This window comes from Molossus molossus, unplaced genomic scaffold, assembly GCF_014108415.1.
Source record: "Molossus molossus isolate mMolMol1 unplaced genomic scaffold, mMolMol1.p scaffold_m16_p_4, whole genome shotgun sequence".
NCBI lineage: Eukaryota > Metazoa > Chordata > Mammalia > Chiroptera > Molossidae > Molossus > Molossus molossus.
The window spans coordinates 108554617-108582079 of NW_023425377.1; the positions used below are offsets into that span (position 1 = coordinate 108554617).

General features: G+C 41.6%; 1 protein-coding gene across 1 annotated transcript in view; it reads right to left on the reverse strand.

The window, feature by feature from the left end:
* The window catches only part of ARHGAP10 (Rho GTPase activating protein 10), a 280473-nt gene that overhangs the window by 82760 nt on the left and 170250 nt on the right, over positions 1–27463 (reverse strand). The window contains exons 14-16 of the mRNA XM_036240821.1: positions 22537–22611; positions 15646–15733; positions 6978–7036 (exon numbers count right to left, since the gene is read on the reverse strand). Coding sequence (XP_036096714.1) covers positions 6978–7036; positions 15646–15733; positions 22537–22611 — 222 coding nt within the window. The remainder of the gene's footprint in view (positions 1–6977; positions 7037–15645; positions 15734–22536; positions 22612–27463) is intronic.

The window sequence follows — 27463 nt, forward strand, 5'->3', positions numbered from 1 at the left end:
ACAACACAGCCCTCTCGTTTGGGAATAGGGTCCTTGCAGATGTCATTAATTAAGATGAGATCACACTGAAGGCACATATTAGAATGTTCACGGTAGCAGCCCTCTTGGTAACAGTCCAAAACTGAAACAGCTCGAGGAGCCATCACAGCGGCACAGACAGATGGACTGTGGTGCATGCGTTCCGTAGAACACGGCACTGCGAGAGGGAACGGACTACTGAGTCACTCCGCACACACACATCCCACAAGATGAACCGAAGACGCCAGATGCACACGATTACATTCTGTGAGATGCCATTTCCACAAACTTCAAATGCAGCAACCCTAACCCGGGACGTCCGAAGCAGGCAAGTGTTCACATGTCATGGGGTGCACGGGGACCATGTGAGAACAAGGAAGGGTTTCTGGGGCTCTGATCCTGTTGTAGTTCTTGATCTGGGGGCTGATTCCATGGCTGTCTTCACTTGGCAAAAATCCATTACACTGTACCCTTAGGATCCGTGCACATTTCTGTGGTGTCAACAAAAAGCTCACTGAAATTAAAATCACCCATCATCAATCTCACCCGAAGATAAGCTAGCAAATTTCAGTTGAATTCTTTCAGAGTGTTCCTCCCTTTTTTCACAATGAATATTCAAACAGCTTATTTCATTTGCTATATCACGGACATCTTTCCCCGTTGTTAAAAGAGCTCCACATGGTCAACTTCATGATCGGTTGGGTTGCTATCAAAATTAAGAGAGCTCCAGTTCAGCCCTGGCCGGTTTGGCTCAGCGGTTAGAGCATCGGCCTGCGGTCCTGAGAGACCCGGGTTCGGTTCCCGCTAAGGGCGCGTACCTCGGTTGCAGTTTGTCCCCGGCCCTGGTCGGTTGTGCGGGTGGCAGCCACTCGATGTGTTCCTTTCACATCGATGTTTCTCTCTCTCTCTCTGTTCCTCTCTCTCCCTCCCACTCTACCTGAACAAAAAATGGAAAAATGTCCTCAGGTGAGGATAAAAAAAAAAAAAAGAGAGAGAGCTCCAGTTCATGCTTCCAGGGGTAGTATTTATGAGTGGGGGAATTACAACACAGGACACGGCCCTGTCTCAGGAGGAAAAAAGCCAAAAGGCTAAGAAATGAAAAGGCACATGATAAAGCAGAACACAAATAAATCATAATAAAAGACTCTTAGATACAGACTACATTGGACATCGAAAACAGAAGCACAGCTTTCTAAAGAGTTAGGTGGTAAATTATAGGCAGGTTTTCAATCTGGAGTTAAAACCAACATCTTACTAAATCAAAGCTGGAGACGAATGAAAGCAATAAAAAATATAAAGACGTTTTCAATCCACAGCTTTGATTTTAAAATTAAAGCAGAGACTCTGAAAAATAGTCTGAAATCCTGAAGGAATAAAGGATAATTGCCTATGATAAGAATAGCGTACGTTCAAAAATTGAAAACTTTGCACTAAAAAACTACTTCTGACTCGTGTGTCTATCTTGTCGTTAGTAACCATCTTTTCCTAAGGAAAACCTAATTTAATGTGTTTGGACTTATTACTTATTCAGAAACACAAGATAGAGAAATAGTTTCCCACCCTCTAAGGAGAAGGGTCTTCATTTCTAAAAATAGAATTGGTTTTGAAAAACAGAGTCAAAACTTCCCATTTCCTTTTTTGAGTCCCTCTCCAATTCCCTCTCATTTGAAAACACATGCTTTTTTTCCCCAAGTCTATTTTTCCCTTCTTCTTCCAAACAGAAGAATTTTGGGAAGTAAGGCTTTTAAAGTAAAACTACTTTTTTTTTTTTCCATTTCTTTTTATTTTGACCGTAATCAGGGCTTCCTATTAATGGACATTTCCATGTGGCCACAACATACTAACTTTAAGGTACAAGTTTTCTAAGATAAATGCTCTCGGTTTTAATTGACATAAACTGACAAAGAATAAAAGTCATAACTGTATAAAATCTAAGATACTGAATTAACCATGACACCAAATTCCTAATATATGCCAAAGGAATTGGGAGTTGACTATAATAGCAAAAGCACTTTTAATTGCTTTTTATAGTTGTGTTAACTATAAATCAGCATCTCCAGCACTTAATGTCTATCTGCTTATGATACTGTGCCAACTAACAAAGATTGAAAAAGACGCTCCCAGCTTACCGGAGCACATCAAAGACACACGGGCAGATAAATGTTAAATTATTTTAATATGTAAGGGCCCTAAATCAATAGTCCTATATAATTTCAGGAAAGCATGAGCAGCAACCATCCAAGCACTTCCCATGGGACAAGGGACTTCTTTACTCAAGACACCAAGCATTCCAGTTCTCCTGTGGAAGCTCCCATCTACTTAGAAACGAATGCAGCAGGCTAAGGCTGCCTGATGCCACTGAGCACTGTTTCTTTAATTTCCAGACTTCGGGTCCTTCCCCCACCAAGACCACGTGACCGCATCTCATTTCCCATGCCTGTTTACCAACAAGAACAGAACATTCTGGGTAGGCAAACACCAGCGCCCTGGGTCCTATAACAGCTACGTTTCTCATCATAAATGACTCAAGAACTTTGTGAACGTGATTTTACTTCCCAGGAGACTTGACTACTGAGCATGACAACACAGGTGTTCTGGTTGGGGGCCTGCGATACCTTGTGCAACACCGCAGCAAGCACGCAGGCTCCGGCTGTCCTCAAACCAAGTCTACATGAGTCCGACCCTGAAGCATAGGTCCAATTCTTGCCAATCTGACAGGTCAAGAAATCTGAGCCTGAGAAGCTGAGTCACAGACCATGGACTACAACATTCTCAGAGGTAACAAATACCAAACATAGCCTTCTCTGGGTGAGCACAACCGTTCGCACTCCTGTGCAGACCGAGCGAACTCTTTTCACTTACAAATGTCTACACTACAAGTCCATTATATTCTCTCAAAAAATAGATGATGTTAAATAATTTAATAATAATTATTATTATTATATATATTTATATATATACATATACATACATATATATACATATATATATATATACACACATATATATATCTCTCTACCCTCCATTTTCTGACACAGAGCTCCTAAAAGCCTTGTAAATAGGAAGGCTCAGATAAGCTTTGGTTCTAATATTGAGTCTTGGACCTTAGATTTGACACTGAGCTCCTAAGACCTCCATAACTTAAGAGTGTCTGACACCAAGCCCCTGAGTCCTTTGGAATGTCTTGGGTGATAAGGAACTTCTTACTTTCTAATGAGGTGACTCTGGATGGGCCCTCAGGTGCGGACTGGCCACCAGAAAGATCTAGCCAGGATTAGAAGCCTGGCATTTTCAGGTCACCCCTCATTCCCCGGGGAGGCAAGAGGGGCTGGAGATGGAGTTAATAATCCATATTGCCTACATGACAAAGCCTCCATAAAAATCCCCAAAGGACAGGGTTTGGAGAGCTTCCCAGGGCGCAGACACACCCACATGCTGGGGAGGTGGCGCCCCCACCACCCGCCCAGGGACAGCTCCCGTGCTCAGGACGTGTCCAGGCCTCGCCTGCGTGCTCTAAACCTGGCTGTCCATCAGCATCCTTTGTTTCCTTTATTATGGAAAAAGCTGGCAAACCTCAGTGGTGCCGTCCCGCGTTCTATGAACCTGTCCAGCAAATTAAAGATCCGGGGGGTTAGGAGAACCCTGATCTCTACGTTCAGTCGGGATCACTGGGGACGACCTGACTTCCGCCTGCTGTCTCCGTGGGGGCAGTCTTGTGGGACTGAGACCTCCCTTGGCGGGGTCTGATGCTACTTCTAGGTAGATGGTCACCCGGCTGGCTGGTGACCAGAAGTGCCAGAAGCGAAGTAGTGTGTGTGAGGCGAGGACAAACGGGCGTGGCTCGTCCAGACAGACGGTTTCTAGCTCCTTTCAGCAAATTTAGTTAACTCTCAGCTGAGGGTCTAGCTCATGCTCTTAATTTTCTCTGAGAAAGAAAAATATTTCATTTCCCGACACATTCGACATTAAACAATAAGCTGGTATTTCTTAAGAGTGAAAAAGAAAGATCTGTTGCCTCCCGTGGTGACAACAAATAAAATTCCTTTTGCATCACGCACTTTGGAAATCGACACGGGTCCTCAGCCGACTCCACAGGCAGGAGAAGGCACAGGACGCGAAAGGGCCCAGGAAGCCTCCGGGAGCCCAGCAGGGCAGGCAGAAGACACCGTTCACACACGGAGCAGATGGGAACAACCGCCCACGACTGAGAGAACCACAAGCGCGTGTCCGTGCTGGGGGAGGCGCGGTGGCAAAGGCGGGCGATGCCCATCATTTCGGCGTCAGCTCAGCCAGCAGACACTTGAGCAGAGCAGAGGAATCGCTGCCCTCGTGAATGGAAAACGATGGCTGCACCGCAATCCCGGTTTTCCAACATTCCAAAAGGGAGACTAATTTCGGCCACCTCGTTTCGGTAACTGTTTTATTCGATACTTGCAAGTGCATATGTGAGAGATTAGCGGGTCTGCTTCTGAGAGCAAACTGAGGACAGGAAGCGGCCCTCACGGGATTCAAACAAAAAACTAAAGTCTGCATTAGAAATGTCAGCCGCTAAAATACACCTGGTTAATTCATGTACCTTTCCTCATTAAATAAGAGAACTACAGGTCCCATTCCAACTACAACTCCACTTAGGTGCAAATACGGGCCAATAATTATAGTAGCTACAGTATTTCTTTGGAACAGGACTGTTACTCGAATTAAGACTCTATAACAGCATCCCACAAAGTCGGGAAGCAAAACAAAGGTCTTCGTCTAGTAGGTGATGACACTACTTTTTTGTTTGTTTTGGTGAATCCTCACTCGAGGATGTTTTTCCATTGATTTTTAGATGGAGTGGAAGGGAGGGAGGGAGGTAGGGAGGGAGGGAGGGAGGGAGGGAGGGAGGGAAACATCGATGTGAGAGAGACACATAGATCGGTTGCTTCCCACACAACCCCAACCCAAACTCTTTCAACTCATTCCCTCCCACCAAGGACTTCATTACCACTTGTAAATCCCCACCTCTCAGGAAGCCTTCATCTGGTCAAATACATTGATATCTGAGTTTCAAACACACTGACTTCGGTTACAAGGCATGATGCTGATCATAATGATACTCACTTGTGGTCCTTTAAAACCTTATTCCATAATCACTTTATCTTTCTCCGATTCTCAAAGGATCCGAGATTAAAACTGGCACTGTTCTGCTTTTTCCAGTCTCCAAGGCGAACAACATGAAACAATTGTCCTCCAAGCAGAGTTTAATTTCTCCTTCCTTGGTTTGCCAAAAGTGCCACAGGGAAGAAATCAAAACAACTAAGCATTTGCTTGAGTTGCTGCCAAGAAAGCTTTCCCCACTTCCTTGATCACACAAATTCTCAAAAAAAAAAAAAAATCCTCTTCCACACGAAAACAAAAGTGAACAGGACCGAATGATTTCCCTTTCCAGAGCCCAGTTTATATGGACAGTCCAGGCGGGCCCACACCTTGCTTCTTTCTCAACGTCCTCGGCACCTTTACACTGGCCTGCGCAAAGACCTCACGAAAAGGTGACATTTACAGCAATGTTTGGGCAGCAGTAACACAGGACCCAAAGGGATTGCTCTAAATTTATCGACAGATTGAACTATGGAATACATCCAAGGGGGAAAAAAAATAAAAGGAAATGAAAATACAATTATAGCTACTGTCGGTGCACCTGTGAAAACCAAACGGCAGGTTTTAGCCAGTGGAACTGGGGCTTGGAATTTCAATAAAGATTCCCATGACCTGACAAGTTGCTTAACATCTCTCAACCTTCACTGCCTTAACTATTAAGTACCTACCAACGGTGTATTCCAGAAGACTCTAATGACTAAACAACATGTGTCAAATATACAAACTGAGGTGTATGATGATAAAACAGAAAACAAGAAAACGTTTAAATAAGTATGACTCACCAAAAGTTTCATCACAGATTAAAAGTCTAGCCCTGGCCGGGTTGGCTCAGCGGTTAGAGCGTCGGCCTGCGGTCCTGAGAGACCCGGGTTCGGTTCCCGCTAAGGGCATGTACTTCGGTTGCAGTTTGTCCCCGGCCCTGGTTGGTCGTGCGGGTGGCAGCCACTCGATGTGTTCCTTTCGCATCGATGTTTCTCTCTCTCTCTGTTCCTCTCTCTCCCTCCCACTCTACCTGAACAAAAAATGGAAAAATGTCCTCGGGTGAGGATAAAAAATAAATAAATAAATAAATAAAAAATAAAAGTCTACCCACTATGGACCTTTCTCATTTAACACTGTATCACATACAATTTGCTCTCTATCAACTATTGTGGGCTTCTGACATTAGCCCAAAGTATCCTTTTCTGCCTTTACTTTCCATCTAAATATCCTTCTAAGTGAAGCCATTTCCAACCTGCTCATCTCCATAACCTTCTGTAAGTTAAATACATCTGCGTTCCCACAGCATTTTATATATTATATATTTTATATACAGTGGGATGTATATCCACCAACACTTGCTAGAGAACAGACTCCTGGGGCTGCAATTCTGTTGCAGAATACATACACACCCAGTATCTACTAGTGGCTACAATACAGTAGACATTGAATAAATGTTTGTGAATGAATGAACAAATTTATTAATTTTTTGTCACCTTTTGAAGAAGAAACCCAAGATCGTCCAAAGCAGCGGTTCTCAACCTTCCTGATGCCACGACCCTTTAATACAGTTCCTCATGGTGTGGTGACCCCCAACCATAAAATTATTTTCATTGCTACTTCATAACTGTAATTGTGCTACTGTTATGTCTTAGGCGACCCCTGTGAAAGGGTCGTTCGACCCACAAAGGGGTCGCGACCCACAGGTTGAGAACCGCTGGTCTAAAGTGATGTCTATTTTTAACACAAATTGCAATAATGGAGTTAAACTTTCATGTGGAAATGAGAGCGTACACACCCTGTCGACCGCAAACTGTGTCTATTCACCTCTCTGTAATACTTACTGGCTGGAACAATGAAATCCCCATGTAACTCATAGGTCATGAGAGGCTCCGGAAGACTCCTGTGTGAAAAGCACAGCTCAGAATTACCAAACCAGTCCACACAGCTCACCACTCTCTGCGTTCGTTCTTTGACAGAATGTTAAACATGTTGTGTATTCCTTAGTGATGTATAGAACTTCCCTAGGGAAGACTTTCATATATCAAAAAGATACATAAACCAAATGGATTACTTATTAAGCGCTATCTGCACCAGGCACTATCAAAGCTTCAGCAACCAAAAATTCCTGTCAGATCTAAGCACATGGTATTTCACATTTAACACTGAAAAGTACCTTTACAAACATCTAATTTTATATTTAGAAATTCCTTCCACACATTAACTTATTTAAAGTCAAACATTCTTATTCAACCAAGTAGAAGCATATAATTTTGCAAATCATCTCTATATATTAATTGAAAATGCCACACACAAAAATATCCATATATATATATATATATATATATATGCAAAAGGTTAAATAAACAAATAAATCAAATCCTTTCTTCTTACATATCCCCATTATAAAAATCTGATAGCCATTTTTTGGTTTTTGCCTATCAAACAATAAAACATAAGTATGAAGTGAAATTGAGGACAACTTGAAAAATACCCAAATCATTTTAATTTTCTACAAAAAAGATTACATAAGTGATGGTATATTTTATCCTGTGGTTGACGCAATGCTATAGTTCAACCTTTTACAAATCTGAAATTTTCAAAGACCAGAACTTTGCACTCCATAAACACTTTAAGAACACTGAGACAAGTATCAATCTGTATAGTTTCTGCAGGGCAATCTGGCAAGATGTTAAGAAACTTTAACATGTTTAAATCATGTAACCCAGAAATTCCTCCTCAAGTACTTAAAAAAAAAAATCAAAGATATGCACACACAAAATTTTAAATATATGCAAAAGCCAAGACACATGCCAGGAATAAAGGAGATCATTTCATATTGATAAAGAGGTCAATTCATCAACAAGACATAATTCTAAATGTTAATGGATCTAACAACAGGAGCTTCAAAATACATGAAGCAAAACTGATGAGGCTATAAAGAGAAATAGACAAATCCACAACTAGAGCGGGGATTTAAATACCTCTCTGTCTCAATAGCTGTTAGAAGGAGGAGACAGAAAATCAGTTAAAATACAGAAGATCTGAACAAAGCGATCAACCAACTTCATCTAGTTGGTATGTCCTTCACCTAAATGACACTCCACACAAATGCATTCTTTCCCAGGGCACGTGGAACATTTATCAAGATAATCTATATTCTGGGGCATGAAACGAATCTCAGTAAACTTAAAAGGGTTCCATTTACACAGGGTATTTCTCTAATTACAATAAAAATTGGATTTAGAAATCAATAACAGAAATATATCTGGAAAACCCCAAAGAAAATAAAATTAGGAACTATTTTGAACTAAATACACTACATCACATATAAGAATTGAGAGTTGTTAGTAAAGCAGTATTTGCAAATAAATTTTTACTGTTAAACACCTATATTAGAAAAGAAATTGGACCTTCTATCAATTACTTCACTTTCCATCTCAACCAGGAGAAAAAAAAAGTGTAAAGGAAACCCCAAATAAGAACAGAAAAAATAAATATCACAGGAGAAATCAATGAAATAGAAAACAAAAACAGAGAAAATAAATGAACCTAGTTCTTTGAGATAATCAATAAAATTGATCAATCTAGCCAGAATGACTAGGAAATAACATAGTGAAATCACAAATCATCAATCTCAGAAATGATAGAGGTAGCTGCAAAATGGATATAGCCTGTAAAGGTACTAAAAAGAAAATAAAGCAATGTTATGAACAGTTTATGTCCACAATTTAACCACTTAGACTAAATGGACAAATGTCTGGAAAGACACAAACTCCCAAAGGTCCTGAGTAGTCCCACGTCTATTAGAGAAATTGAATCTGTAGTTTTAAATTTGCCAGTAGGAAAACGCTAGGGCCAGAAAACTTCACTGGTGAATTCCAGCAAACAAAGAATACCAATTCTATACGAATTCTCCCAGAAAATATCAGAAAGAATACTTTCTGACTCATTTTTTGCCATAAGCATTACTCTAGTTCCAAATTAAAGACATACATAGAAAACTACAGACCAATATTGTGAATATAGATGCAAATATTCTAGTGGGAACCGAACCCAGGACTCTCTGATCTGCAGGCCGATGCTCCAACCACTGAGCAAAACCAGCCAGGGCAGATGCAAATATTCTAAATAAAACATTAAAACCTCAAATTCTCAAAAATAAATAAAAGGATAATATATCATAAGCTTATCAGAGAAATGCAACACTGCCTTAATATATATATTTTTAAATCAATGCAATTCACCATACTAGCGAATAAAAAACAAAACAAAACTGTATGATCATCTCAATAGGCGATTCAAGGAAGAAAAAAATATTTTTTCCCACAAGTGGTACTGGAACAACTGGACATCCATATTCAAAAGTGAACTTGGATCCACACCCCATATTGTCACAAAAATTAACTCAAAATAAACCACAAATCTAAGTATAAAACCTACAACTCTAAAACTTCTAGAAGAAAATAGAAAACCTTTGTGACTCTGAATTAAGCAAAGATTTCTTGAGACATCATATAAAAGAAAAATTTATAAATTAGACTTCATCAAAATTAAAGACCATTCAAAATACACTATTTTTTATTTTGTTTTGTTAATCCTTACCCAAGAATACTTTTCCATTGATTTTTAGACAGAGTGGGAGGGTGAAAGAGAAAGAGAGAAGCATCAATGTGAGAGAGACACACCAACTAGTTGAGCCACTGGCCAGGGCGAAAGACGTTATTAAGAGAATAAAAATAAAGTCACAGACCTAAAAATTTGCAAAACATACTATCTGAGAAAAGATTTGTATCTTTATATAAAATATATAAAGAATGATCAAAACACAGTAAGAGGAAAAATAACCCAATTTTTTTAATTGCGTGAAAGACATGGACAGTCACTTCACCCAAGAAGATATATAAATGCCAAAAGAGCACATAAAAAATGTTTAATATCGCTAGTCATTACAAAATCACAAATTAAAAAGCACAATGAGATACTACCGCCCACTGTGTTAGAATGGCTAAAATTAAGAAGACTGACAATATCAAGAGTTGACAAGGATGTAGAGAAAAATGAAACTCTTCTACATTGTTGGTGGAAATGTAAACAAGTACAACCACATTGGGAAAAAAGTATGTCTGTTTACCAAAACTTTAAATGCACACCGACTGTACAACCCAGACGTTACACAGACATTAGCATTTACCCAAGAGAAATGAAAGCTTATTCTCACTCCAAGATTTCTACACAAGGTTTTTAGTAGCTTCATTTTTAATAGCCAAAAGCTACAACCCAACTATCCATCAACAGGTGAATGGATTTTTAAAAATTGTGGTGTATCCATACAATAGAACACTAGTTAGCAACAGAAAGCAATGAATTTATGCCTCAACAGGTAAATCTCTAATTATGCTGTGAAAGATACCAGATTTAAAGGAAAAAAAATAGAACCATATGATAATATTCCATTTATGTGAAATGATAGCAAGTACATTTTTAATATGATGACAGAAAGCCTAGGAACCGGGAGATAAATAGGGTGGGGTGAGAGCGAGGTTTTCCAAGGGGCATGAGGAAACCGGGGGTCATGAGAGGGTCACTCCTTTGGTTATGGTGATGGCTCCACAGACATATACATGTAAACTTATCGCCCTGGCCGGTCTTGCTCAGCAGTTAGAGCGTCGGCCTGCAGTCGAGAGAGACCCGGGTTCGGTTCCCGCTAAGGGCACGTACCTCGGTTGCAGTTTGTCCCCGGCCCTGGTTGTCGTGCAGGTGGCAGCCACTCGATGTGTCCCTTTCACGTCAATGTTTCTCTCTCTCTCTTCCTCTCCCTCACTCCCACTCTATCTGAACAAAAAATGGAAAAATGTCCTCGGGTGAGGATAAAAAAAAATAAAAAACTTATCCAAATGAACACTATAAATATATTGCTTGCAATTACACTTCAATAAAACTGTTTAAAAACAAAATATATGCAAACATAAACTTAAAGGTTATGTTCTCGACAAACAATCTGTGATGGTGCAGCAGACACAGACACAGGCACACACACACGAAATAGTAACTGTAACTAAAGCACTAAAGAACACTGTTCCCTTATTTCCTCTATCCTCCCCTTCACCCCCTACCCTATCATTTAAAGAAGAAAATTTATATTGCCCTGGCCAGTTTTGCTCAGCAGTTAGAGTGTCGGCCTGAGGACCGAAGGGTCAAGGGTTCAACTCCCAGGCAAGGGCACGTACCTGGGTTGCAGGTTCGATCCCTAGCCTGGTCAGGGTCATATGGGAGGCAGCCAAGTGATGTGTCTCTCTCACATCATTGTTTCTGTCCCTCCCTCTCTTCCACTCAATGTAAAAATCAATATCCTTGGGGGAGGATTAGCAAAAAAAAAAAAGAAGAAGAAAAATTAAATCAATTATACCACAGCCAAAATACAAAGAAGTAAACTTCGGGGATTTTTGTTTCAAAACATGGAAAAGCAAGACATAGCAAAGAAGGAAAACTTACTGGGCAAAGACTGAAAGTTAAAGGCACTGAAAAGAAAAGTGGGGAAAATGAGAACTCTTAGAAAAACCACAGAGGGATTTTCTTTTTCAATAATAATGAATTTGTATCTAAGTATCTACAAGCTTCTTACATCATTGCCATCTGTCTGCTAGGCAATGAGGCATAGAAAGTAAGCATTAAACATCGATGCTTCTCTCTCACATTAATGTTTCTCTCTCCCTCTCCCTCCTCCCCTCCCTCCTTCCTTTTCTCTCTCTGAAAATCAATAAAAACACATCCTCAGGTGAGGATCAAGAAATAAAAGCATTAAATACTGTTAATGTTTGGGAAGCAGGAGTAAAGTGAAAAGTTCCCCAAACAAAATCTATTGTCCGGAGTCTCTGATCTCCCAACCTCCCAACCCAACACATTTCGGACCTGCATCTCTTTGCCACCTGTTGGGATCTGTCTGGGAATATAAATCACAGTACTGACCTACAGCGGCATTTTCTTCCCCTCAAGTCCCACTCCATTTGCAGGCTTTAGAAGTCTCCGCGAGGTAAAATCACTGTACTAAAAGTGTCACAAGACAGCTCATTTGCCCCTCACGTGGGAAGAAACTGTTGCGATGAACACATTGCTGGAAGTCAGAATTATACTCTAAATAGATAGGAAATCAACCAGAGGACTGGTCTTCAACCCTCTGAAAGCACTAAAAGTTGTGTTTTTTTTTAAGTTGCCTCAAGTCAGCAGAAGAAACAGGAAAAATCGTCTTTCTCCCAGACCCTGGACACTTTGCTTCTTGTTTTAGTTTGGAGTTTGGGGTTCGGTTACTTCCCTCTACTACCTCCAACCTCTCATCCCAGAAGGTGGCAGGGTTCCCTGCAGCGGAATTCATGGGCCCCGAGGAGAGAGCTGGCCGCTGCTTTGGGCCATGAGCCGAAGGGACGCTGGGATCCCCGGGGGGGTTCTGTACTATCACACTGCGTTCCTGCCGGCCACAACTGGGTGGTCGAAACGAGGTCCATAAAAACTCCGTTGTCTCCCCTTTGATGCATCACTGAATCCTCATTACTGCATTTTCAATTGCTGACAATAACACAGGGGAAAAGAACAGCAACCTTTCAAACCTTCCAAGTCATCTGCTACTTCATGATCATGACTTGGTCTCACTAGTGTGTGTTGTAAGGAGGGAAGTTATAGGGCAGATATAATATCTCATAATGTTCTGTAAGTAACATTTGCTTACAAGTGGAATTTAAGAGGATGAAGCAACGTAATGAGAGAAAAAGGCAGAAAAAAGTAACACAAGACCAATGGCAATAAGGAACTAGCTTTTAACAAATTCCTCACATAAGAAGGGAAAAAGAACTCCATGGAGCAGCAGGAAAACACACAATTTACTACAAGATAACTGGAATTTTGCCTTTAGTTTCCCACCAATAACTGATCACCATGCTCAACTCCCTTACCTGTACAAGGCGTGAGTTTACCAAACAGTAAAGTGAGCTTAGCTTCCTCCTGGAGTAGCAGCACCCTTTGCTAGTCAGTAACATACATAATTTCTTACATTTTTATATTCCTTGCCCCTTCTTTCCATCATGCATCTAAAACAGGCTCTCTCAACCTAGGCACTACTGATGTTTTGGACATCGGAGGAAGAAACGGGCTCTCCCGTGCATTGTAGGATGTTCAGCAAACCATCTCTGGCCTCGAATCACTACCTGCCAGTAGCTCCCCCTCTCTCCTGCAATCGTGACAACCAAGAATGTCTCCAGATATTGCCAGATACCCCCTTGGGGCAGGGACAACATCATCCCCGGTGGAGAACCACTGCTCTCATATTTGAATGACAGGTTCAACTATAGCTGCTGGGGGTTCCGCAGTGAACAGGAAACATAAGAAGTCTACCTTTAGGAAGCTTACATTCTAATCCCAGGGTGGGAGCTACCAAGACTCATTTTTACCATAATCCTCATCTATACCAGCGAGGCACCATCAGTGGCAAACTAGACATAAGCATGCAGATTTAGCCTCACTTATACCCTTCTATAGACTCGGAATAATGACAATGTAACTTCATAGTTGAGGGAAAAAATGTAAAATAATGACTAAAAACATCTTGCTTAAATAAAATACTCAAAACTATGTAATACACACCTGAGCCCACTGGTATCTTTTAATTTCATTAAAAAGTAGAATAGCCAGACAACACAGGCCCCTGATATAAAACCACATGAAGAATATAGCACCACTATGATGCATTCGTACAATAAATAAATATTATTGCAATAAATTCCCTTAACTGAATCTAATGGATCCTATATTTAACTAATAGTTTACAGGAAATATGATGGCTGGGGAAACACGTTAAACAACACCATAAGGACACAAAATATAGCCATAACCTAAAAGCAGAAAATTCTCTTTTAAAAAAGGACCCAGGTTCATCAACCACAACAAAAAAATGATGAGGGTGGGTTGCAGAGGTAGGAAACTGAAAATTAAAAGCGACTTAAAACACATCAGCCGGGTGCTGCCTGGGTAGCTCAGCTGGTTAGAGCATCGCCCCCCTGTGCCAAGGTTTCGGGTTCAATCCTCCGTCAGGGCACATACAAGAGTCAACCAACAAATGAATAAATAAGTGGAACAACAAACCGATGTTTGTCTCTCTTTCTGTTTTCCTTCCTCTCTCTCTTTAAAAAAATCAATTAAGAAAAAAAACACGTATCAACCAAGTGAAATGTGCTGACATTGTTTAATTCCTGTAGGAATTAAAACAAATATAAAAAGACTCTTTTTGGAAAAAGTACTTGGTGATATTAATTTTGTTAGGTATAATAATTACAGTCTTCTTGTCTTTTCTATATAGTTTTTTTAAGTCCTTATCCTTTTTGACCTACATGCTCAATATTTATGGGTGCAGCAATATGATGTTTTACAGAATCTTTAAAGTATTACCCGGAAAACGTGGCCGGTAGAAAGACCGAGGGAACAAGCAGCAGCTTGTGGGAACTGGGGACCCCAAGAGATGGGGCCATGAGGCTCCACCGATCTCTCTGCTTCTACATGTCTGAAATGTTTCAATTATGTAAAATTTTAAAAATATAAAATACGTAACAATAAGTTGGCCCTAATGTGCTCCTTGGAACCCCAATGCTATGTACCTGAAAAACAACCCTCGGTGTCGGACAGAACGGATCCTGGGGTGCTGCCATGTCTGACCAAGAAGCCAAGCCCTCAGCAGAACCAGAGCTTCGCAGCCGACTCCTTCCCCCTCCTTCCGTCGCTGCTGCTGCACTCCTTCCGTCCTTCCCCCTCCTTCCATCCTTCCCCCTCCTTCCGTCCTCCCCCCTCCTTCCGTCCTCCCCCCTCCTTCCGTCCTCCCCCCTCCTTCCGTCCTCCCCCCTCCTTCCGTCCTCCCCCCTCCTTCCGTCCTTCCCCCTCCTGTCGCTGCTTCCCACTCCTTCGGCTTGTTCTTTCTCTAACCTCGAACTTCTTAATTACGAAATTCCTTCTTTCCCAGAGAAAGGCTCACGACTCACAGAGATGCTAGCACTTGTTCTAATTCTAGTCCTAAATATTTTCTATGACAAATGGAAAAAAGTGTCTCTTAAAACCTCAACAAGTAAACTTCTTTTCAAATAGCTTTGTATTTGTTTTATCATTTCAGCCTTTAAGTTCAAATGGTTTAACTTTAAGCTTTAAAATAAAAAAAAATAAAAACCTTCATTTTAGCCAAAAAACATAAAAGATTCAGGGAATGCAGTAAATAGTGTTCTTCCCTCATTGTCTCGTAGCATCTACGTCCTAAAACTCACATTCACACCAGATATCTATTTCAGAACCTACGTCTGTACACTCCAATTCTGTTCTGTTGAACTTACCTAATATTCCTCTACATAATTCGCTTTCTGGGATTACTAGATACCCCGTAAACGTTCTCCTTTTCATCAGATTTAACGGGACAACTGAGATTTACGTGCTGTGTGTTAAGGTCCAAAGCATCCTGTTCCCATCTGCGACTGAGGAGCTTACCTCAAATACTGTTTCAGGGCACTTGTTATGGTCTTCACTTCCCAATCTGCGGAATTCTCCAGGTCCAACTCATTGCATGTTTTTACATCTAGTGAGCAAGCAAACAAGAAAAAGTAATTAAAACCTTGAACATTCAAAGTCCCCCTTGACCGATTCACAAAGCTTTCATTTATAAGTGGCCAGACCACCAATAATTAATTCTGTGGTTTCCTATAAAAACATTATATACAATTTCTTACGTAAGCCGTGATCTATTAGACATTTCTAGCTCTTCAGAAAAGCTGCAGTTCTAAATTAAAGGATAAGTGTTGGGCGGAGAGTAGGGGAGAACTCACATAGTATGGCATTTCAATCACCACCTCCGCAAAGCACGGAGAGCGACTGTTATTACTGTTATCAATATTATCATCATTAACGTTATTACTCAGTAGCCACAGCTTTAAGAACATGGCACTGGTAGTGTCTGTATATTTTCAATTGTTCAGGTGGCATAGTCACACGGAGTCACAACGGGAAACGGGCAGCATAGTTAATGGCAAAATGACGATTAGAACAGCAAAGAGTCAGTGGGAGGAAGGGGTGAGCTTGGCCCCAGCTGTCTAAGGTTTGTACTCATCATAGTATCTTTCTGAAGATGAATACATGATCCAGCAAAACAGTATATGACGACACATGAACTTGGAGAGCCGTCACTCTTTCACATTAACATTAGCATGTATACACTCACCCAGGTAACATTTATTGGAACGCCCTGTGTAACATTTCTGACGTCCATTCTAAATTAAACTATTTTTCTTTGTCCTAAAAGTGTGTTTATAATGTGTTCTTCCAAATGACCTTTCAAATAGCTAGTGAACTCTAAAGAAGTCAGGGGGCTTTAAAAAGAAAGAAAAAGAGAGGAAGGAAGGAAGGAAGGGAGGGAGAGGGGGAGGGGAAGAGAGGGGAAAGAGGGAGGGAGGGGAAAGAGGGAGGGAGGGAGGAGAGAAGGGGAGGAGGAGGGAGGCAGTCAATTCTGAAAAGGAAAAAGTCAGTCCTGGACGGTAGGAAAGACAAGTCCTCTGAGGAGGGTGGCATCTCCGATCTGGTGTGGCTGGGCTGCCATACTCAGCGTGGCATGACCACAGGGCAGGGTGCAGCACTGGGGTCACAAACCCTGGCTGAAATCTCTGCCGAAAGCCTCACACAAGTCCGTTCCAAACCCATCTGAACGCCAGGCCTTCATCCGGCCAAAGGAGGCCATGCATGTAAAAGCTCTCAGGGAGCATCGCAGCAAATCAGGGATGTCCACTGATTGTTCAATGAGCATGCAGTGGGCGTAACAACCTCCTGGGGACGGGGTAGCAGGTGGGCTATAATGAGTGATATCAATCACTACAAAGGTGTCTGCTTATCTACACTGTCTTCATGCAAAAGAGAGAATAAGAGGAGACTTTATTTCTCCCTCACTCCAGAATGATGTTTCAACTAAGGACCAAAAACAAAAACAAAAAACACCCCAGTTGTTTTGGGGTTATTTTCCCTCCTTACACTGCATTGGTCTATACAGGGAAGGCAACATCACGTAAGTATTTCCTCTTTAAAAGCACTAAGAAGAAAATCCCGTCAAAATGGGACCACCACATGATGTCATCCACGCCACTTAAGAAGTTTGAGGCTTGAGTATGAGGAAGGATGGATGACAACTCAATGTTATTCTCAAACTTCTGGAAAATCAAGTGAAACAGGAAGTGATGGCTATTTCACAGCCATAACATCATACATATGAAGTCAATTACTCAAAAGTCTGGAGACTTTTAAGCACTTCGGCAGTTCTTGATTACAGCAACTGACAGCAATAGGCAATAAACTACAACAATGGCAGCTGACACTGATTACATTTTGATCAGTTCCCACCATTCAGAAGTCATTTGTTACCGAGCTTGTCAGACAAGCCACAGGTACATTGGAGAAATCAAATTAAGCATCCTGATTAAAGGCACAATCCTTTATAACGGGGACTAAATAATTCTGTTCTAAAGGCTTTGCCAACCAATTACTTCAGTAACTGAATATTCTCCCTCTCATTAAATCAATTATTTAAATCTCATTTTAACATACAAGTCAGATAACATTTTCAACCAAATTGCTCCCAGCAAATCACCATTTTTAAATCCTTCTGAAAGAAGGGCTTCTGAATGAAATCCTTCCTTTTCAGCCTTCTGCCAAACTATCATTATATATTTTGAGAATCATATCTTTTCAATGCAAAAATAAAGCCATCCTTTGAACCCATGGAATAAAAAGTAGCTGTTACATGAGAAGCTGATAACTGCATTTATTACAGATCCTCCATTAAATGTTACTGTTTCCGAATAACTCAATCATCCACAGCAGTGTTTTACAATTAGTGGATGCACTGAGACCAGGCAAATTTAACAGCTTATTTAGGATTCAAACTCAAAATGCATTTGACTGTTTAATCAGAATATATGTCCCATTGCAAATAAGGTTAAAAATCCGCTTCCTTTCTGGCCAAGGGAAACGACCTCGTGGATTACTTCAACATCGAAATTAACAAGCGCAGATACAAACAGTTGACTTTTTATTGGGGTTAATGCGTCATAATTTCATAAGTAGCCCGTGGTCATTTTTTTGAAACAGGAAAATTTCAGCCCAACCTAAATGCAAGTGTTGACAATGACTCAGGTCTCATTTTAAACTAATTAAAAAGCAGGGTGATTAAATGAATTTCAAAAATGAATTTTTTTTTGCAGTAAACAAGGTAATAGTTTAAAAGTAAAACACTTCTGGATTAGTTTTGCGTGTTTTCTGTGGTTCTCTAAGTTGAAAGCATCCACCCTTCTTTGCAAATCAGATTTATGCAGAAATCACCACTCTCACCAGCGCGCCTAAGCCATTATCACGTGTTCTCACAGGTGCCCCCCCCCCCGTGTCTCATTCTAAAGGGGGGGGGGGGGCAGAGTACGTGCAATTCTCTCATCTCGGTTCTAAACTGCCAATAACTATCGTAATTAACCTGTTACATTCTCACCCCATTTACTAAAAAAGCATGACTCACCCAAAGACACCTGGTCTGATACTTCTCCCTGCCCTCCCCAACGGCCTAGCTCTCTGTTTAAGAAAGAAACAAACCCTAAAACTTGTCTGAGGCCACGTGTGCCCTCTGCTGGAGCCACAGGGGAAGGAAGGAAAATGACCTGAAAGGGGGGAGGCCACTGCTCACCTAAACTTCTTCTTTGGGGAACTTAGGAAGTCCAGGGGCAACTAGGAGTCTCAGTCAGTGACCGTGCCCTCTGTGCCCAGGAGATGGGTGACTCACCATGTGAGAGGGCAGCTGCTCACTCCTGCCTGCAAGGGTCCTAATGACCTGACTATTTAGACGGCTTTCTATGGTCAACTGCCATTAGTTATGTTGTGATGGCAGCCAGAGAGGAAGGAGTGGGGGAGGGGGGAATAATAGAAACATTTTTCTCTATTTTTAATCTTAAATGTGAAGGGGGAAAACACACTGAAAAAGGAAACAAGTGAAGAAAACGTGAGATTTGAGCAGGCACCCTTTCTTTAGAAATCATCCAAACGTTTACACATGAATAATTAAAGAATCCTCAACATATTTTCAATACAAAAAAAATTGTATGCAAAAACGGCAATAACAGAAAAATAATACCATAGTAAATAATTAGCTCTCAAGAACTAGAGAACGAAGCAAACAGAAGTTCTTGTCAAAAATTATAAAACGGCTTGGAACTTCTTCCTTGGAGACTTAAAAATTAGACCATTTTTCATTTGTGCAAAGAAAAATGCATCACAAACAAAAGGTGCTTTGAAAAAATTCAAATTTGAAATAAACATTTCATGGAGGAATAGTAATTTTAAACAACAAGTGCATAGTACCACAAATGAGCAAAATTATCAGAATTCGTTATCTAGAGGGCGGAAACATAGATTGGTTTAAAAGCTCAAAGTTACATATCTGGCAGACTCACCCAATTTTTTTCTCTTTAAGATATGTAATTTACCTGGCCAGTTTGGCTCAGTGGTTGGAGTGTTGGCCCCCGGACCAAAGAGTCCTGGGTTCGGTTCCCGCTAAGGGCACGTACCTTGGTTGCAGTTTGCCCCCGGCCCCAGTGGGGGTCATGGGGTGGCAACCAGTCGATGTGTCTCTCTCTTTCCTTCCTCCCTCTCTCCCTCCCGTTCTGTCTGAAGATAAATGCAAAAATGTCCTTGGGTGAGGATTAAAAAAAAAAAAAAGGTATGTAATCTTCAAATAATGTAAAAAGGTGGGAACATTGGAGAAAGAAAATCTATGGCATAGTTTTATACATGACTGTTCAGAAACTCTAAAATCCTTTTTTTGGAATAAGTATAAATTATTTCAATTTTAATACCTGCTGAATCAGAATGAAAGGAAAGATATATCTTCATGAAATCATAAATTTATTAGGAAAGTGAATAAATCTATTTTGTTAAGAGCTAAAGTCTGAGTTGGTAACAAAGTAATAAGGAAATGATATTAATGCTAATAAAAATGCAAAGTTTGGCCCTGACCGTTTTGTTCAGTGGTTAGAGTGTCAGCCCACAGACCAAAAACTCATGGGTTCAATTCCAGTTAAGGGCATGTACCTCGGTTGCTGTTCATCCCCAGCCCCGGTCAGGGTCGTGCGGGAAGCAACCAGTCGATGCATCCCTCTCACGTGGATGTTTCTCTCTCTCTCTCCCTTTCTCTCCCTCACACTAGATCTGAAGATAAACAGAAAAATATCCTTGAGTGAGGATTAAAAAAAAAAAAAAAAAAAATCCAAAGTTTGTGATAGACGATCTTAAACTTATACTAGGAATTATTTATAGATTAAGTAAAACAATTTATATTGCATAGCCCCTTTAAATGAATTAATACTTAAAAAAAAAAAAAAGCAAACTAACAAGCCAGTACCCTTCCCTCACGTCAGTTCTCTCGCTTCCTCTGTTTGCAGACTAGTACTGCAAACACAGCATTTCCTTTGCCAGCGACAAATGAGGCTGTGTCACGCTTGGGTCCTGGACTTCTGCACTCTGAGCCTCACGGAAACTGTCAACAGTTTTCCAGGTCATGAATTTTTGAGGGCTTAGATATTTTAAAACACCTTGCACGTTAAGGACAGCCAATGAGACACTTCCCATGAGCAGAGGAAACCACCACCCAAATTCAGGGGTGCAGCGCATGTGGGATTTTATGAGATGAAGAACGAATTTAGGGACAATTTAACACTTCAGGGTGAGCACAGAGACACCCTGTTGGAACTGCCCTTAAACATGAACAAGGAGACAATAAAAATAACGCCAGGACCCTCAGGACCAACTGACGGCCACAGCGCACGTCTCTCAGCCCAAATCCCCCCTCTGACATCAACCGTCTTCCAGTCCTAATCGTCGTTACACCATCTTGGAAATGAGAGAAGTGTTTCTAATTTTAAAATTAACTAAAAGCAGATGCTCTAGTCCCATTAAACTCTTCCAGCTGCTACTGAACCACTGGCAACCTGAGTCTGTTTAATTTGGAGACCGCTGATGGCAGAAAGGAAAATCTGACTGCCAGGGCTGCACACCCAAGTCAAACCAGAGATGCAGAAAATACAAACAGCTCATGAAAGTGGATGCATTCTAACAGGCTCTCCAACTGATGACGGGCCATTTTTATTCTGTGGTTACTAGCTTTAAAAAAAAAGGTTGTTGCTTATGAAATCCTTAATTCAAGTACAACCTAAACAATCCTATCTGTGACATCACAGTTGATTTTTTTTTATCTTCAACCAAGGATATTTTTGCATTTATCTTCAGATAGAGCGGGAAGGAGAGAGGGGGGAAGAGAGAGAGAGAGAAACATCAATGTGAGAGAGACACATCGACTGGCTGCCTCCCACACGACCCCAACAGGGGCCGGGGACAAACCACAACCAAGGCACATGCCCCCGCGGGAACCGAACCCAGGACTCTCTGGTCCGCGGGCCAACGCTCTGAACCGCTGAGCAAAACTGGCCAGGGCCATCACGGTTGATTTTATTCATCTTGGTTTTTACTTCTTAAAAACGAGTCCTTGCTACACTGCTTTCAGACGCAGGTTCAAATGCACTGATAGTAAACTTGAGGGCACTGTTAATGGTGATTAAAGTGAGACATCAAAGCAATTCGTATTTAGCAAGGTAGTAATGACACACAGGCCCTCAAGATTGATGAGTGATCATCACTCCTCAGAGGCAGCCTGCTGGGCTGGGGAGAGTGGGGTGCTGTCCAGGTGGCACCGCCCTGCCAGCAGGGTGCCATGGAGAAGTGTTTTGTCATTCACATGTCTGGGGTAATGAAATGAATTCAGTGTCTGGCTTCCTCCAGCCTGCGGTGCCAAAGAACACTGTGTTATCAGCACAGATGGAGCACGCATGGTTCTGGAGAAGAGCCTGGTGCAAATGACAGACAAGTCCCTGTGAATACCAATGAATCCCCGAGAACCAGACTCTCGCCGTCAAATGACAGTTTGGGAAGCTCCATAAAAATAAGCAAGTCCCGGTGGTCTTGTCCAATCACAGGTACTGGCAAGACTCTCGACAGCCGATTTGGAAGCCACGCAAAATCACAGAGGCCTGGCTGCCACTTTCTGTGTGATGGAAGCAGAAGAAGACATTCGCCCATGGGCTGTGTGCTTTTTTTCTTCTATTTTTTAGTAAGTCAAGGGAAAGTGGATGATCTGTGCTGATGCAAACACTAATCTACTTCTCGGAGTCAACTGGGAGGAAACGCAGCTGGGCAGAAGAACAGAATGGATTCACAAGTATGCGGGTGAGACTCTGAAATGTTAACTCATGACGTCAATGAACATAAACAAATCATGCATGGAAAATGATTAGAAAAGAGGCATACCCATCAATATACTGAGAAGTCTCTGGACCTTTGAACTCACCCCCACAACTCTGTACAATCCTTGGTCATTTATACCTATTGGAAGAGACAAGATGTTAGCAGAATACAAGACTGTCACGTTTATAAAAGGCTGTCAACAAATAACTGCGTTCAGAATCTTTGCTAACTCACGTTAACAGCATTCCTGTTGAGTCTAAAAATAACGTTTGACAAAAGCAAGTGTCTACTAAACTAGCTTAGCAGCTTGGTATGCAGGAGTTGTGGTTGGAAAAGAATCTCCTGAAACAATATTCCAAGTGGACAAAATGTAGTGAGTCAATGTTAATGAAATTAGTTAAGCGGTACTCATGTACACCAATGCAACGTGCAAAAATGCACGACTTTCATGTTTATTATGTTTACTTATTCTTGACTTTTTTTCCCTTAAAAACTTCTAGCCTTTTAAAAATAACATGGTGCTGCCACACACGTGGGTGGTGTGGCTCAGTGGGTTGGAGCATTGCCCCATGTACCAGAAGATTGCAGGCTTGATTCCAGGTGAGGGCACGTGCCCAAATTTCATGTTCAATCCCCAGTAGGGGGCGTGCAGGAGGCGGCCGATAGATGTTTCTCTCTCTCCCTCTCCCTTCCTCTCTCTAAAATCAATAAAAACATTTTTTAAAAAAATTTTTAATTAAAAAATAAAAATAACATGCTGCTGATTAATATCCAGAAAGAAATCACTGGATGATTCTTGAAGACCATAGAAATACATTTGAAACTGAGGCAGAACTGTTTTTGTTTTAAGAGCTGTTTAATGCACTGTCCAGTGAGAAACCCTGAAATTTTAAATAAGTATCACTGCAAACTACATCCAAACGAACCAAATTACGGCATTTTCTCTCTGTAGAGACCCGTAAAGTACCCCTGAGCACAGCAGACAAGAAATAAAGGCAAGAAAATGTACTTACTGTCCAACATAATTTAGTATGTTGAACACATGGCCTTGTTTAGATACTGATTTGAATAAACAAATTGTAAAAGGATTTTTGGGGGCAACCCAGAAACTTTGAGTGGCATTATGGTTAGGTCAAAAAGGTTTATATTTTTTAAGTTACATACTTAAAGGAGTGGCCTGTGGGAGATTCACTTTAAGGAGGGGAAAGGGATCAATGAAGCAACTGAGGCAAAATCCTGGTCTGAGGGACAAAAATATGGGAGATGGTTGTATCCCTCTCTCTACATTTTTTACGTTTAAAAACTTCCATCATAAAATAATGACTTCCAGAACATGTGACTTCTTTTCCTTATTTCTCCGAAGAGTTGTAGCTTTCTGCCTGTGCGCTTACTTTCTGCACCATGAATATGGAACATAATTGGCTGACAAGGAGATGATGCCTCTACTCCCCAAAGTTTTCAAAACAGAACAGAACACCACCAAACAGGCCATGAAATTTTCCCATGAAGGCATACCTTCTTTCGGCCTCCCTGCCTGGGGTGATGGGGAAAATACTAGACAGAGTGTAAAGAGCTGGATTCAGATCACAGGTCAGTCGCTCCTGAGCAGAGACCTGGGGCAACACAGGACAGCCCCGAGTCTGGATGCGGCTGCTGAGATCAGACAGCATCCTCCACCCCGCCTTGTGCTGGGAGGAAAAAGAGGCGATACCCACACGTGTTCTGTCTGTTACAAGGCACCGCACACACAGGAAAGCTTTTGTGATTCCTCGCACAAATGAGTACTTCTTTTCCTTCTTCTTTTTGACTCTTATTTATTTCTCCTTACTCATTTTTTTAAAGCTTCTCAAATGTCCTATCTGTCTGCTTGTTAGGGGCGGACTTGTGCCCCCCACCCCCAATCCTGACACTGAAGTCCTCACCCACAGGACCTCAGCATGTGCCCACACTTGGAAGTAAAGTCTTTAAAAGAGGTAATGAAGTTACAATGAGGTCACGAATCCAGTACGACTGGTACACCTATGAGATAAGGTCATGGACACACAGAGAGAAGACGCACCTACAGGCCAAGGGAGAAGCCTCAGAAGAAACCAACGCTGCACACACCTTGACCTTGGATTTCTAGCCCCCAAAATTGTGATAAAATGATTTCCTGTTGTTGAACTCACCCAATCTGCAGTACTTTATGATGGCAACCCCAGCAAGCTGATACACTTTCTCTCTCAAGTACTCAATAGAGCCAAGAACCAAAAGAGCAAAGGCTAACCCTTCAGCCCAGACAACTCGCCTCAGAAAGCTCATGCATCAAAGGGGCAGAGAGGCACCTTGCAGGTGGGCAATGCCCACTGACTGCGAGAGGAGAAAAATGCAGCCAGGAGTTGAAGTAAAGGGAAAGAAACACAAAACACAGAGTTTGAGCCTGCCATGGCAGACAGCTTAAAATACCAGAAGATCCCCCCCCCAATACTACTCTATGTAAGAGACCAAAAATAGTCTGACCTCAGTGTCAGAAGCCAAAGGAGCACGTCATATTCTACAGTCAAACAAACATACCTCTATGAGAAGCACCAGACATTCACAGAGACGTGAAATAAAAATGTTCCTTAAGCAATAATAATCACTCTGTACTGAAAAGTACTATCAGATCATTGATCAAGTTCAAATTCATCATCCTGAGAGCAGTAGATCCATTGCTGATGCAGAGTAAAAGGCGCGAGAGAGAAGGATGCTACTCAACGCAGCTTTTATCTTTAACAATGACATTTAAATACACGTTGCACACAAACAGCTAAGGAAACAGCACCTAAAACACACCCACTCGAGTTGTGTAAGATTTTGCTACATTGTTCGTAGAAGCTCTGGACTAAGAAAATTGGAACATGCTTTAAATTTATACACACACACTTAACACAAAAGACATCAAAGACATTTAAAGAATATAACCCACTCATACAACATGCCAAGTCATGTCAGTGGGTTTAGCACATTCTCTCCAGCTTCTCTTTTGAATTTCCTTCTTTCAAAGGGATCACTATTTCTAATCACCAAGTATTAGGATTTTGAAATTTTCTTTGATTTCCTCCCTGCCACTTTCCAAATTCAAAAGGTCCACATCTGCATTTTCTTTAAACTGGGAGTAATCTCAGCTTCTTCAGCAGCCTTACCTCTATCAGCTGCACCCACACTCATTAAGGCGCCTTGCAGGAGACATATGTCCATCCATAACCCATTCTGAACACCTTTTTTTCTGCCACTTTGACGACCTAAGCTTCCTTCCATCCCCACTTCAGAGTAAGCCATCAGTCAAGGACAAGTGTGTAAGGCGCACGCACATCAACACCCACTATGGCCCAGTATTCGCCTTAACCAGAGCAGACCACTGACTCACCTACAACCACCAAATGTACTCCCTCCGACCTTCAGGTGGAAGTCTCTTCTGCCTGGAAATGTTCCTCCCCTTCTCTTCACGAGTTACCCATCTGTCAAATACTTACTCATCAAATATGTGGCAGATGCCGGTCTAGCTGTCCAAGATTTGACAGTGAGCAAAACGATAGTTCCATCCGTACCTTCAAACCCCCCACAGAATCCCATCTTTCTGACACCACAGCGGTGTTCCCTTATTCTGAATGTGACTCATAGTTAACTCCTTTTAACACTTAATTTACACCTTATAACTAACCCAACAATCTCTTATGCACAATTCCCCAAATCAAAAAGTCTGAATGCCTGACCTAACGTCAGGTTTGGTGTTTATTTTCTCCACTCAGTGTGAATATTCATATTTCACCATGTTAAAAGTCATTTCCACACCAAACCTAGCTGGAGATGTTACAATACTCTACAGTGGATGTGCCTTGTAACCTTTTCAAATTTAAAAGGAAACCTGAATTCCGAAACATCCAACCTCAGAACTTTCAGATTAAGAACTGTGGACCTGTGTTCTGCATCCTCTCCGTAAACGCACAGGTGTTTCACCTGGTCGGCGTTGGGCTGCTGCTATTGTTTGCTGTTAGTAGCGTTCACGGTGCCCTGCAGAGAAGAGTTGGGCGCAGAATAGGCATGCTTTGGTCAATCCAACTTGAAATTAATGTAGAACTCCAGATACAGGTTGGACTTGGGCCAAAACAGAATTTTACAGTTAGGAAATGAAAACTTCAAGTTAAGATATCCAAGTTATTGAAACTTTTTCAGGATAGCAAGGCCCACTGATTTGATATCATTACTACAACACTTTCTAACTTTTAGCAAAAATCTGTCATCTGGTCAAAGTGTTTACAGGCCCAAGTATTTTTTTCCTTCTGATAAATAAGATTGGTTCTAATCCATAGTGAAGAAAAGTAACATGCCCTCCATTACAGTGATGGGCAGGTGATGACAGCTGTCCCTGGGCAACGCGAACACAGTGAAATCAAATGTGTCTTTCTCCCCATCACCTGTCTCCTCCAATCTCACACAGCGTTGTCACACGGCACGACCCAGATCTTCCTGGAGGAGAGCATCCAAAGTGGGAATGAGTCAGGCTCCAGCACTGTCTCTGCCCAACTGTTTCCCTCTCAGAACTCAAAAGACAGGACCAGTCTGTTCAGCTCCAGAAAACACCTGCGGGGGCTACGGACAGCAGGGGGCGCCCAAGGCTGGAGAAGCACAAGGGGAAGATGACCTGGGACAATAGAGGAACGAGATGCAAAAGGAAAGGAAAACTTCGCAGGGTTGCTGAAGGTGGCGAAACTGTAGAGGTGGAGGCAAAGACTCAAGTCAAGGTGGGCAGAAGCCAACAAGTGGCAGCTCCAAGAAGCTGAAGAGAGGAGACAGGCAGTTAAAACACACACACAGGAAAGACAAACGGAGAACACAAAATGAAAGGAAAGCACAACTGGAAACAAATGAGAAGATAATGGGCTAAAAATTACGTGACATTTAATTTCCTGTTAACTTCTCGGGAATGACTGAGTGCTTACTGTATCTCAGGCACAGAGGTGGAATCAAG